Source organism: Belonocnema kinseyi, chromosome 2 (assembly GCF_010883055.1).
Source record: "Belonocnema kinseyi isolate 2016_QV_RU_SX_M_011 chromosome 2, B_treatae_v1, whole genome shotgun sequence".
Classification (NCBI taxonomy): Eukaryota; Metazoa; Arthropoda; class Insecta; order Hymenoptera; family Cynipidae; genus Belonocnema; species Belonocnema kinseyi.
Genome location: NC_046658.1, coordinates 67,926,086 through 67,940,648, shown reverse-complemented (window position 1 = coordinate 67,940,648; position 14,563 = coordinate 67,926,086). Strand labels below are relative to the sequence as shown.

General features: G+C 34.4%; 1 protein-coding gene across 1 annotated transcript in view; it reads right to left on the bottom strand.

The window, feature by feature from the left end:
* Positions 1–11,161, bottom strand: part of LOC117167781 (inhibitory POU protein) — a 66,877-nt gene extending 55,716 nt beyond the window's left edge. The window contains exon 1 of the mRNA XM_033352957.1: positions 11,000–11,161. Coding sequence (XP_033208848.1) covers positions 11,000–11,161 — 162 coding nt within the window. The remainder of the gene's footprint in view (positions 1–10,999) is intronic.
* Positions 11,162–14,563: the final 3,402 nt, after the last annotated feature.

Here is a 14,563-nt window from a genome sequence, read left to right as displayed (position 1 = left end):
GTCAGCTGAGTCGAGCAGGAGACTACACCGGCGATAATATGGTAGGCGCGTGGTTTGAAACACTCACAGTTTGCTCAAAAATTGATTAAATGTTATGAAATTTGTTCTTCCAAAAAACGACCTAAGTCGATTTACGTCGTTCTTCGAGCGACCCCCCAAATTGAATCTCGCATCATCTTTAAATGCCACATGGGTGAAGACTGCGCACAAACCTATAATGCACAAAACTACTGAAAAAACTCATTAATATTTTCGTGTTTTCTCTCTTACTATCCCATAGAGTTGTCGAATATCACAGCAAAAAGTGCAAAAAAAACTACCTTACTTATAAAAAAATCAACTTACAATCTTGAAAATTAGCCACAGCAGAAATTCGCTTCTGACATTTCTTTCTTATTAATAAAAAACTTTGTAACTTGAATTATTACAAGAAGTAAGCATATCACGATTGTAAATCCCAGTTAATAAAAAATTAAATAAGTAAAATTTATTATTTATAAATAAAAGAATCCGTTGTAAACTCTATACATCATACCCCATCTTCCCTTATATCTAAGTATTGTACAAGTAATAAAAGTGTACTCTCCGATTATAGAAGCTAGAAAGGTAGAGGCGCGTACCTCAGACATGCAAAACGGTTCAAGGTACGTGATCGCGATGTTAATACAGCACGGAATTATTAATCACAGACAGGTTGCTCATACAAGTAAGGTTTAGTAATTCACGACTGGTCGTAAAATTACCACTGTTTCATAAATCGACCAAGATTTACACCCACGTAACCTGCTCCTCTCACTATGCAACCCACTTTTCTTGTATTCAGGCGAAAACATCTTCACTGTTTTCACGGTAAGTGATGTAACACGTCTTTTCTGACTGTGTATTCGCCTAAGCCCTAAATCACGTTGCAGATTGTAGATGTTCTGGGATATTTGGCCAGATAAGTTCGCTTAGATAGGCACGCCCACGAAAAAAAAACATAAGCAAAGCGGAATGTATGTTGGGTACGGGATCGTAAACGTGACCGAACTCTTAAACGCAAGAATTGCCAAGTTTCTGCAGAGTTGGATTCATGAGGGAAAGAAAAGAGGGTGGTTCAGCAATGGATTTCAAGAAAATGGAGTTTTAAGGAGCAGCTTAGAAATTTTAGGCTTTTAAAAGATACACATCCATTTTTTATAATGTGCAAATTCAGTACGCAAATTTTGATGTAGTAGGTGGAGAAATTAGATATAAAAAACTATTGGATAGCCATATTAAGTTAAAAAGTGTGATTAAAATTTAAGGAGGAAATTCAAATTTCCTGGTTTGCACGAATTTTTTTCATTATTAAAATAAAGAAATTCAAAATTCCGAAGTTTATCAAAGAATTGTACAATGGAAAAGCAGTTAAAAAGTAAATATAACTACTGGTAGAAAATTTCAACTATATTTTAATTTTTATTTGTAGATGTCAACTATTTTTTCATTGTGCAATTATGAACTAAAAAAACTACAAATTTAAAACGTTAAAACTACAATTACTTCAAATTATAAATGCTAAAAATGGTATATTGTCAAATTAGACGTTTTTAACATTGTGCAATTTGAGGTTGGAACAGGAATTTAATAATTCTAAAACAAGAATAAAAAACGCAATAAAAACATTACGCTAGTGAAGTTATAGCTCATTAAAAAATGAATAATATTGTCATATTGCGTCTTATACTTATCAGCGTTCAATTATTTTTATTTTATTTTTTTTCCACATTCAAAATTTGATATAAAAATTGATAAATTTGTGTGTACAATAATAATTTGAAAATTTTGACTTTTTTCACCAAATTTGATCCTAGGGTAGAATGTACACTGAAAAAATACGTTTTAAAATTGCACTTCAAAGTGTAAATTTACACATATAAAATGTAACTTTAGATGCATTAAAATTACAGGTTAGAAAACAAATTTCCACATGTTGTGTAGAATGACGTCTTTTACAGGTTTAATTCTATGAGATTGCATGAATTCATACGACGTGTTGAAAATCACTACGTTCAGAGTGTGTAAAAAAAAGGACTCACGCTGTACATAGTACAATTCTCCAGACTGAAATTTTTCAGTTTGCAAACTTTATAGCTCACTTTTGGCGAAAGCATAAATGCGAGTGACTGCTTTTAAATTATAGATTTTATGCCATATAAGCTTGCGTAATTATAAATATATTCTTAATATGATCTTAATGATTTAAGTATTTGAGGGTATGTTGATATTTTGGAGAAATTTTCGACTTTTGTTCTTTTATTTAACGTAACATATTAAATTTCAGTTCAGTTGAGAATTTTACACTTTTGTACAATTGTAGACATTTCTATAATAATTTCACGCCGCTGCGCGTGAGTCCGCTTTTTATATACGTTTAGCGTACTAAAATTCCTCAACGTTTTTTTACAGTGTAGCGAAAAAAGTATGAAAATATCTTAAAATGAGGCAATTTAGCACAAGCTCAAAAAAGAGACGTGTCTTTTCGGTTATTAGTTCATTCTAAGCAAAGTTTTCTAATTTAAAAAAATGAGTAATATGTAATAGTAAAAAAAAGAGCAAGTACTCATAACATTTTATCTAGATTTAAAATTTCTTAAATAAAAATGTGTCTTTTCGGTTATTAGTTCATTCTAAGGATGTAATCTCATCTAGGCACTCGGCTCGTAGCGACGGTTTTTATCCTATTACGTCGCTATTAGACGCAGAATTTTACTACCTTTTGGGCTATTATGTGGAGAAAAATATTATGCTGATATTTAAAAAATGAGGCAATTTTGCACAAGCTCAAAAAAGAGGCGTGTCTTTTCGGTTATTAGTTCATTCTAAGCAAAGTTTTCTAATTTAAAAAAATGATTAATATGTAATAGTAAAAAAAAGAGCAAGTACTCATAACATTTTATCTAGATTCAAAATTCCTTAAATAAAAATAAATTTATGAGAACAAGAAATAAGGAAATTGATATCGTGTATTTATTATGCCTGACCGCAAGCTACTTGTTCTACTGAAGTTTGACTTCTGTTCATTTTGGGGCTTTTAATATGGGGTCTAGATGCGATAATCTGCTAAGGTAATAATTGAAGCCGTTTAAGGTAAGACAGGCGGGACGGGAAGAAGAATAACTCCTCAGTCGAGTCGTTTATCAATGTTCAAAAAGTCTCCATTAATATCTATTAGCACTTTAAAAGGCACACACTTTCTGGAAGGTTAACTTAAAAGTAATGTAAATTGAAAGATGTTAGTCAGTATAAAATTATAACTTTTTAAACCTTTACAATTGACCGATGAGTTTGAAATTTTAAGCAGTTGCTTCTTTAGACAAGTGTCATCAATCAGATGAGCTCCCGAAAACAAATGCTCTTTTTCGGGGCTGCGAACAAGTGCGTGATATGTACAGGTGTTCGAGTCCCGTATCGCAAAGCGGCGTTTGTACACCGGCCTGGTGAATTTAGGACTCATTAAGTTCCACTCGAAGTGAACCCTCCGACATATCATTCACATGTACACCTTTAACCACGAGAAGGGTTGCATGAGGGAAGAGCGTAAGTATTATTGTAATTATACACTTAGGTTTATTTCCTGTATACCCCAACCCTGACTTACGACATTATACTGCGGCCGAGGACCGTAATAAAAATAATAATAAGAACGTTAAACCGCGGCGGAAGGGCGGAGTTAATATTCTCCCCTTCTCTGTTTCGAAGAGCACATAGACTTCCAAAACCTTCTTTGCGAATTATAGAACACACATGCATTCATGATATGTACACGTAGAATCTATGTATTTTATGTTGTATAGACTGAACACTATATGTAGTAGGCGTACCTCTTACTGTCCGTATATAATGCACACTGTGAGATAGATACTAACGCAAAATACAGGCTCTTTGTATTTTACCTCCCACCTTGTTGTTTCCCTGGCATTTACCAGGTCTGGTGGTAAACCACATATACTAGTTCTAGCTGCTGGATCTATGCGCTAGACCTCATAATCGAGGTATAAATTGTATGCTACAAGCAGAGATCATTTGACAATTGCAATTTTTGTGGGAATATCCAGTTGATTTTAGAATTTTTGGGAGGAAAGTAATAGCTTATAATCCGATTATATTGCAAAGTATCATTTATGAACTTTGTATTTTCCCCTACTCGTATGGGTATAACAAAATACAAATTACCCTCAGCTGTGAAAAATAACTCTACACGAAAAATACCGAAATATTAGAGTAAATACTACCCACATGGAGTATATTTTGTTGCAGGTAGTCTTTATTCTAAGATCAGTGTAAAGATTATCCTTACTTTTTTCTATCAACATTAATATTTGTCAGTCGATTTGGCCATGGACAAGAATCAATGAAACCTAGAATACAACATCTTTTCAGGCCATGAAGTAAAGTATATAGCAAAAATGATCATAAATTAACCTGGAAGTATGGTTGGATTCATAACGTGAGTAGTTGCTATAAGTATTGGGTGTATAAATCTCTGTGCCCAATTCCAACTTATGAATTGTCCATACTACAAAATTACGTTATTTTCTATTTAGATTACGAATAGCGATATGTATGGTTAATAGAAAGATATTTGTTATTAAAGATGACCTAGAGCCTTTATCTAATTGTATCATACCATATCCTAGATACTGTCTTCTTAATTCTATGATGGAATTATTGTTAGGAATAAAAAACAATGTCATAAAGAAGCTTCATAGGTCCTTAAATATACCCTAAAGATCTGGCGATACTCCTCTGCACTAACTTCTACTAGAGGTTATATTTATATCTGAAGAAGGCAATTTCCAGACTTGTCCAGGGTGCCATAACAACTTAAACGTACTGCACCACAGGGGCTCACTGATACCTGTTTCGTGATGCATTGTCGTTTCTCTGAAAACACAAGCAATTCTGAAAGAAATACGCTACCTAAGTTGATGATCCATGGGAAAAAGGTTGGGAAACATAGTTTATAATCAGCTAACTCACGTGAAAAAAAGGCCAGCTCTGGCAATTTCTGCACGGGATCTGATCAATTTTAAACATTTTTTTAAATTCCACTCTATCCCCATGCTGTAAAATAAACGCATGACATGATTCCAGTTGAAAGATCAATTAAAACAAACATTTTTAGGTTTCACTGAATATTCTTTAAAAAAACATCTATTTTTTTCAAATCTGTCAGTCAGTTTAGCTAGAAACTATTTTGTTAAATATGATGGTAGCGGGAAACGAAAAGATATGCTAATTTTGAAAAAGGATTTTTAGGGTACTATACTAGAAAATACTAAGGTAAAATTCTGTATCAACCATTGTTTTTTTCATTATTTTTTTTTTAATTCAGTATTTTTTCTTCCTAGTCCGAGGGCTTCGCATCAGAAGTTGGGTCTAAATATATTCTTCGAGTGGGTCGAGATGTTCGCGTCACATAGTCGGTGATGTGCGTGACTTTCTCGGCTGAGGAGGTCTTTACAGCCTGTCTGTTACTACCCTTCTTCTACTACCTACCGCCACTTATGTATATCCCCTAACCTAACCTCGCTCCACCCACCCCTTCATCCACATGCACTTCAATAGCACCCACGTTCCGCGCGCTCAAACCTCCGTCTGCAACTAATACTCATATACTTCCGGCATGAAACTCGGATCTTGGTACAGTTTACGATGAACGCAAACCACCCTATTAAGTCGCAGAAAAAAGGGAAAAAGATCACGCAAGAGTTCGCGATCAGGAGTTCTCTTCAACGAGAGAGGTGTGGAAATTATATACTTCATTGATAGACAGCAAATAAGGGAAAGGATCATTATTTTTCATGCAGGAACTCAATATCATCTTGAAATATTTACACTTTTAACTGCAGGAAAGAAAAGTTCGAAAAATAACTGAATTTTTAAGTTAGAAAAGATCAAGTTGAAGAATGTTTCTATAGGAGTCTGACTATACCTTTAGGAAAATGAGTGTTGTCTAAGGGTAGGAGGGAGCCATCATTTTCAATTTAGTCAAATTAACGGTTCTATTCTACGCGTCTCCGCGGAACTCAATAAATAAGGGCCAAGTGAGTAGTAAATATAAATCAGGAGTGATTGGATGTAAGTGGGGAGCGTTATGTGTCCCCAGTGTCCTGTGTGTGGGGTCGGTCGCGACCGTTTCTATACTTTCTGTAGCTGCTTCACATAGAACCATAAATACACGTATTTGTCTAAAGACATTCGTGTAAGTGTCGAGAGATCGATGAGGTAGGTTGGTAGGTAGGAATCCTCCTGCTAGTACGAATCGTGTAAGTGTGTACTCTCTCACGGCGTCTGTATCGCACTGTTTTCCTACCACCTCGAAACAAAAAGTCGCACGCTCCCATTTATAACCAGTTCAATATTTTCTAATCCACACCACCATCGGAAATCGAGACATCCTGTCTCATGGCACTCTAAAAGTTATGGGATTTCATTCAGCTTCATGGTAGCCACTTCCTCCTTCCGCTGTTATTTCATTGCTATAGATATTCTTGTTTTATTGAATATATATTAACATCAATTCGTCTATAACTGCTATTTTATTAGTAGTTCAAAAAGTTACAAGACTGTACAGTTTTCATGTATACCAATTTTTCTTCATGATGAACAGTTTTCAGACTGGAAAGAGTTGATGTTCTAATTTAAATTGTTGTCATAAACGTAGGAAGATATAAGCACTCAGTCCTCAGCATCTGTAAAACCAATTAAAACTACCCGTTTTCAAGTCTCATGTGCCTTTTATTACAGTCGCGATCAGAATAAAGTTGGAAGTTCATCTCTGATAAGCAAAAATAACTGAATAGACTTCGTCTTTTGTAATTAGATTGCTCTTGCAGCTGATATCTGCCTTCCGGAATAGTATAATATTGAAAATGAAATGTACAAAGGCTCGTTCTTGTAGAATGTCACAAAGGTGATGCAGAGAACAGGAACAGGAATATCGATTATGCAATCTCGCAAGCAAACCACTCGTGCATCGCTGCACCCTCGCACAACAGTCCCTCAAACTAGACATTAATTATTGTCGTTCGTCATTTACTATCATTGCGCTGCCACTTGTCAGTTGTCACGCATGCTTGTACTGGGATTTTTTGGATCGAAGTGCAATATATGGGGCAATTCCCTATTGAAAGAATAATTGTTTTGACATACTTTAAAGTTTTTCTCATTTAAATGAAAGACTAAAAGTTAAACATCTATTACATTAAATAACAATAAGCAAAAACAGGCAGCTGAAAGCCTTTATCATTGTTGTTTTTCCTTAAGTGTATTTCCCGTAATAGTCTCGACAATGAAGTGATGTTTACTTTCAATGGTTAATGAGCCATAGCAAAATGAATGCAGACGAATCGATAACCACTAGTATCCACGAATTCTCATATTCGTCGATTCTATTCTGCACCACGAAGTAGAGCTTTATTTTAGAACTTATTGATGTGTGCACGGGTCTCGTCTGGAAAACCAATATTAATGTATAATGAATGCAAATTATATCTTAATTTTCCGTCCAGACGTTAGAATTAAATGTTATACGTTTTCAATTTTAATAAAGGTTGACATGAATTAGTCATTAAAAGATAATTAAGTTCTCTTCAAGGAAAAACAATTATATTTTGAAAATTAAATGTATAATTAATAAAATAGTCACCTGATAGAAATAAAAGGATTAGAAAATCTTTATTACTTATGCGATTACAGACCGTAAAAAGAGCGGAACAATTTTCCCAACCTGTGGCTGAATATTTAAATTCGTATCATAAATATTCAGGAATCCGTCTAATTACCCTGACTAATAAATTCACTCTGCTCTGATTCAATGTCCACTCGTATAATATATAATGAAACAAAGTGCGAGATTTAATTGTACTGATCTTAGAGAATTCGAGGGAAAATCTAAAACAGGTGGTTAGATAGCTATTAAAGAAAGATGTTGAAAGGAACGGTAAGAAATTGGAGAAGCGGCGATTACGTCGAATCCGCCTTATTGAACATACGTATAGCTGGTACGGATGTAATCTCATCTAGGCACTCGGCTCGTAGCGACGGTTTTTATCCTATTACGTCACATGAATAAACTAAGGACTTTAGAGGTTGCCGGGGGAGCCAGAATCCATGGGGTCGTATAGATACGAATCCACCCGCTTGGTTTGGTATGCTTTCGATCTTTGGGTGGAAAGCAGAAAAGTGGCCGGGGATCAGACTTAACTTGCATTTGATTCCGTTGTTTGAACACACCTGCTTTTACCTACTCCTTTCCATTTTCAATCTTTCTGTTTACTTCTCTCTACTTTTCGAGTCTCAATATTCAAAGAAAAATCCTGTATCTTTTGTAAATAAAACAAAATAATATGCATTTAATTAAGAAGATTTAGAAGATCTAGACAAGCTGTTTAAAATTGAAGATACCTTTCAAACGGCGAACGTTAGACCATGGTTAGCTGTTGAATTATATATGGTATTGGCAAATACCATAAATTGTTAATTAGATTTGTTTTGGTTGGGCGATAGAACGAAGAGGTTCATTAACTTCACTATAGGGACGTAATCCCTAATTCCCCATTGAATCACTAATGAGAAGCTGAGAAATTGATAGATGATTTCAGCTTAAAATTAGGGGAATTGTTTCTGAAATTGAAAAAAGTTTATTTATCAAGTTTAGAATGGCACTAATTTTTCCTACCTGCTGGCATATTTATTATCTTATTCTCGTTACACAAGGAAAAATACTAGGAGATGAGTAAACAAAAATCTTATGTCGTATGTTGTTAGGCTTCCGTTAAATACAATTGATAGATTTTGTTTTAATACAAACATCCTAGCCAAATTCACTTTAAATATCATGTATTCAATATTATATTTATAAAGGTGAAATTATATGATGTTACTTTTCATCGCCCAACGAACACCTTCGTGTTTTGGATACTACGAAATTCTACTTTATGATATTTATTATATATTATTTATGATTTCTGGTCTATGATTTGATATAGAATTGATTTAATTCATATATTATTACTATTTTTTTAAATGAGGGTTTATGTTGATTTTTTATTATATCAATCGAATCACCAGGCACCAAACAATAGGCTGTAACCAAGTCAATGTTACAATCTATTGTTCAAGAACCTATAGTGCTATTGTTTCTATCAAGCGTTCTTCTTTATTTATACCATTCAATATTCTACAAAAATAAAAGACTTGTTGTAATGGAAATTAATTTTTGATAACGATACGTCTTCATTAAATTCTCTGTGAGTCAAGCTACAATAACTATTCACTCAAAAGAATTCTGGTTAATTCAACTAAAATAGAGTTTTAAATATCTCCTTACTATAAGTCTTGGTTAAAAGTGTCAGAAGTTTCTGGTTAAGGTTACTAGGCAGTTTTCTGGTAGCTTAATAATACAACGTTCTGGTCAACATAACGAGATATTCTGGTAAACTTAACCAGATGTTTTAGTAATCTCAACCAGATATTCTGGTAGATAACGATTTTCGACTATTGAATTTCGATACTCTTTTGCTGCATGGACCACATGTTACATTTTCGCAAAGAAAATAATTTAAGAAAAGTTTCGACAAAAAAAGTGCAGCAACTATGTTCCGCTTCGCTAAAATTTCGTTTCTCTATCATCTATATGTGAATATATGCATTATTAAATGACGATAGATACAACACTCGAAGCAAAAGTAGCATAATGGTGATGCGTTCTGTTTCTGAAACTATTCGTCAAGACTATTTTGTTCGTGATTCTACATAATATGCATGCAGCTCACTTGGTAAATACCAAAATTTTCGAGTATTCACATTATTTATTTATTGTCCACAATGTTAATATTTTCGAAAATATTTTTCAAAGAAAACCAAAAAATATGTGCCTGGTTCGGAAGTATTCCTGTATCGCTGGTGTTTAGACAGATAACGCGCAATTTCTTCTGATAACCCAAATAAATTCCACGGTTCACTATAATTATTTATACTTATCTAACTGAAAAAACAGTTAACAAATAGCGATTGTTCGAGAATTGGACATTTACGCCAAAGCGTCAATTGGCACATTCAGCAAAATAACATGAGACAAAAGACAGATTTATGGAAATAGACACAAGAGCGTGACACTTCTATTACCAGAAATATTAACCTCAATAATTAGATATTTTTTAACCAGTCGCGTCTAGTAAGTTTAATTAGCACTTGTTTTTTAGTGTTTACTCACAGCAAGAATATATGATTATTAAACTATACAAACCATCTTTGTAATCTTGGAACTGAAACTAAAACTACATACATGAAAAATTCCTTTGCCGTTGGACCATAAAAAGCATTATATTAAACTTTAAACTTAATGATTTTTAAATTAACCGAAGATATCTCATCAGCAAGTTTTAGTATTTTAGTATCCATATTTGTACTAACGATGTTAAATTAAAATAACATTAAACGGGTTAGTAGGAAGCATCCTCGCAATCAAGATTTCAAAAGAAACTTACTTTACTGGGCATGCAGATCTTAGATCTTGCTCCGTTTTATTTGGACAGCACTATTTCTTTTCACATCAAATCATGAAAGGCATTTAACTAACAATTCTAACATATTTTTATATATAGTACTCAAGAAAAACAATATTCGTTTTGGAAAACCGTCTTCCAAACCAACTAAGGATACTGAATTAACATCTTCATTTCCTCTATCTGTCTAAAAATCAATCATTATCTTCCAAATCCTAAACCACGATTTCTCAACTAAGCTCCTGATCTCCTTTTACTAAAAAACAAACATCCCTTAATCATCCAACCATTCCATGATATTTATTAAGTCAAATAATTCTCAACCAACCCGAAATATCCCTAACCAATATATATTTTTCGGAATTATCTTTAAGTTCTTATACAAAAATTCAAACAATTACAACAATAAATACAACAATTCAAATAAAAACTTATATGATTTTAATCAATTGAAGACAACTCACCGTAGGATTGGGCATGCATCGTCGTGGCGGTGGCGCCATTGGATCAGGGCCCGTGCGATACGACGGTGGCGAGTACCTTCCGGAAGGAAAGCATCCCGGAGCAGCAATCGGTGCCCCGTGGAGTCCCTTACTTCCCATCATTTTATCCGGCGAGTACATCATCATCAGGCAGTCAGCGCATCTGCGACTTTATACACCTCTTAAATTTTCGTCCACAGATTCGGATCGTTCCAGCAGCGACGGCTGCGCTCCTCTACCTCCCAATAAAAACGCATCTGTGCGCCCTCCAAAATCTCACAACTATTCCTCCAATAATCGGCAATTCCTCTCTTGAACAAGCGTAACAACAATTTCTTCTTTAAAGAAACAGTCACTTGCACTCAACAATATCTAAATTCACCTGATCCACTCGCAAAGTACGAAAATCCGACAATTCTTATTCAAGCAACAAAATATTACCAAATTATTATTTAGTAATCTGAACCTTGCAAGAAATGGGGGTAAACTACTTGTCTCCCTAAAAGAATAACAAGCGTCTCAAAAGGTATTGTTCCCGACTCCTGAAAGGAGCGCTATTCCAAACTACCCAAACCAATTCGGGTATTAAAATACAGCTTATCTTAGTCCCTATAACTAATGAACCCCTTCGGTTTCTTCATGTCACAAGAAATTTCGACAATCTTAGAATGTAAAATCACTTGGTCCACTGGCACAGCACAACAAACTAATGAGACTGCGGTATGCCACTTGTTACAAATGCTTTATAATATATATCCACGAGCTACGTTGGTGTAGCCATCCAGATTTATAGATGAATTCAGATTTGAGATTTAATTATTTAGAGATGAAAGACGGCGAGCATTCCGGCGAAACTCGCGCTTTTTGGTGCTGACTGGTTGCGAGGAGTGCGCGACATGTTCTGCGGATGCACTATATCGCGGGGTGAGAAGGGATCAGTGTAGAGGTGGTAGCAGCGATGCTGGTGGTGGTGAACAGCAGGGGTTGGGGTTCGGCGCGTGCCCATGGCTTGGTTGGTCGGTCGAGAAGGGGTGAGCGTTCCCGGCACCCCAGATGGAGTGATAGAGAAAGAAGGACAAGTGAAGAGGATGTCGGCAAGGGAGATAGGGAAAGACGAGCTAGAAGGGATGATCTGATGAAGGCGGAGCCTGGAGCGTGACGCTTGCGCTTCTGATTTCCGTCGTCGGCCATCTTGCCCCTGCTCACATGCTCGCATAGTTCACAACCGCTATCCGCAACCACCGTTCGTTCGACGGTCTGTCCATTGCTCGGTTTGTCCCTCAAACCCTCCACAACGCCGTCATGTGTACTCCAACCTTATACCTCGTGCACTAAGCACAACAAGCCTTTTGTGTACGTACACATGCCACCTGCAAACCAAAGGCTTTCTTTTCCGATCGAAATTCTCTTCAGCGCTCGCTGAAGAGAAATTGGGATTTCCATTAATAAAATCTAATAAAGTTTTAGAAATACATAATTTGTAGACTTACAAAGTTCAGAGTTTAGTTCATTAGAATAACACATGTTCTTGTTTAAATTTCTGATAATAATTAATATCCTTAAAGGTAATTATTGTTTATATGAACGAAAATCTAGATACATACACATATTCATCCATCATTTGAGCAGCGAAAACCTCCCAAAAAATTGGAAACATTATATTAATAATATAATTAAACACAATTTTCTGTGAAAAATATTCGATCGGCAATCGACAGATTTTGGGCTCCATATCCAGTGGTGTCAAAGGCGTTCATTTTTTCGCAGACAATTTTATTGCAAATATTTCTATCTAGTTTTAGTAACTTTAAATATTTCCTTAAATTTCAACAGTGAATTAGATCAATACGGTAGACTTCTTATTTGCTAATGGTATAGACAGAATCTTCCGCAGAATTAATTGGAACGTCTAAAATGAGAATTTAAGTAAATACCATGTACAATATACTTGATACCAGCTCAAATAAAATAACGATCAAATAAGACTACTGAAAATTTCTTTTCTAATCAGAAATAAATCAGAAATAATATTTCAACCAAAAGAAATAATATTAACGGTTACCAATTGAGAATTAAAAAGACATTCTTGATCTTGATACGATAATAATATTGTGTCAATGAAAATCCCTGGCATGGTAATATTCAGATTATCGGAAAATGCTAGTGAACGATATAACGTGCAACCATTTTCACCTACATTGACACAAATAATATTGACACTAAAAAGCAAATTGTTGTCACACTTAAAACAAGAGCGTGGTAAAAGCTTTTCATAAAAATAAAGAAAAACGGTGCAAATGCTTCATATACCTGTTTACCTTCTAGCGAATTATGGCTAGTTTTTTTCTCATTTACGTACAGGTTCAAATTAGATTCTTCCCTTATAGCAGAAGAATAGATTTGCGAATTCGTTTAAATTATTTTTTTCCTCGAAATGAAAGAAACTGTTTTCAGCTTCATTAACAATAAAAATATATATTAAAAAATATTATTTCGGTTTTTTTTTTAGATAAACTACTTTATTATTCTTTACTGTATTTGAACTGTCAGTGACAAATCAGGGTAATTTCAAAATAACTTCAGAATTCTTGTTCCCAAATATCCTCATAGCCTTGATGCTTGAAATTTTATATTTCACATATCCTTTTTTGAGTAAACAACATCCTGCACTATAGGTTTATTCTTTGCAAATTCATATTTTATCATACATTGTTTTTACACTTCTAACCTCGCACAAATTCATTGTTTCTCGTAAGTCAAGTTTACCAAGCTTGACTTACGTGAAGCTTACCTACGTCGAATTCCGAACTTTATTTTATATGACCCATTTATTAAAAATAATAAAAATGAGCATAACTTTTTTTAAATTTTTATGAACAAATAAGCAATACATTATTTAAATGTTTCGAATTGAATTTAAAATATTTTATGACCTTTGTTTTTTAACTTTCTATATATTTTAATCTGAAAAATTGTTTTATTAATGCATTAGCCAGATCATTCCAATAAAATTTATGGTAGATCTGATCTAAATTTCGGGAGCGTGTCTGATTTAATGTTTTGTGTTCAAGGAAAATACAGTCAACCCTGGATTTAATGTCAATTTTTGGATTGACGCTAACATAAAATCCAGGATCTCAGAACGTAAAACAATCAGGGACGTGTGAACCGTTTCAGCTGGCCTTTACGTCGTGGTAAAAATGTTTTGAATATGGTTTTTCTAATACGGAGATAAGCGTAAAATAAACATTTAAGGAAAATGAGGAAGAAAATTTTGCCGTTACACGTTTAAATAAATGTGTTTTTCCTGCTTACGTACTTAAAACATTTGCAGGTCGTTGAGCATCTCGTTAAAAAAATTAGCTTTCTATTGAATAATCGGTCCAGATAATGAATCGCCTCTGTCCTTCGCCTTCTTAAACCATTCTAAGACAGCAGTATCCAAAAACACATGATTGTTTTTATCAAAACATTGCACGTCAAAACTTCAAGTGGGAAGTACGCACTACTGCGCAATCGCACAATGTATGCGACACAGTTTCATAA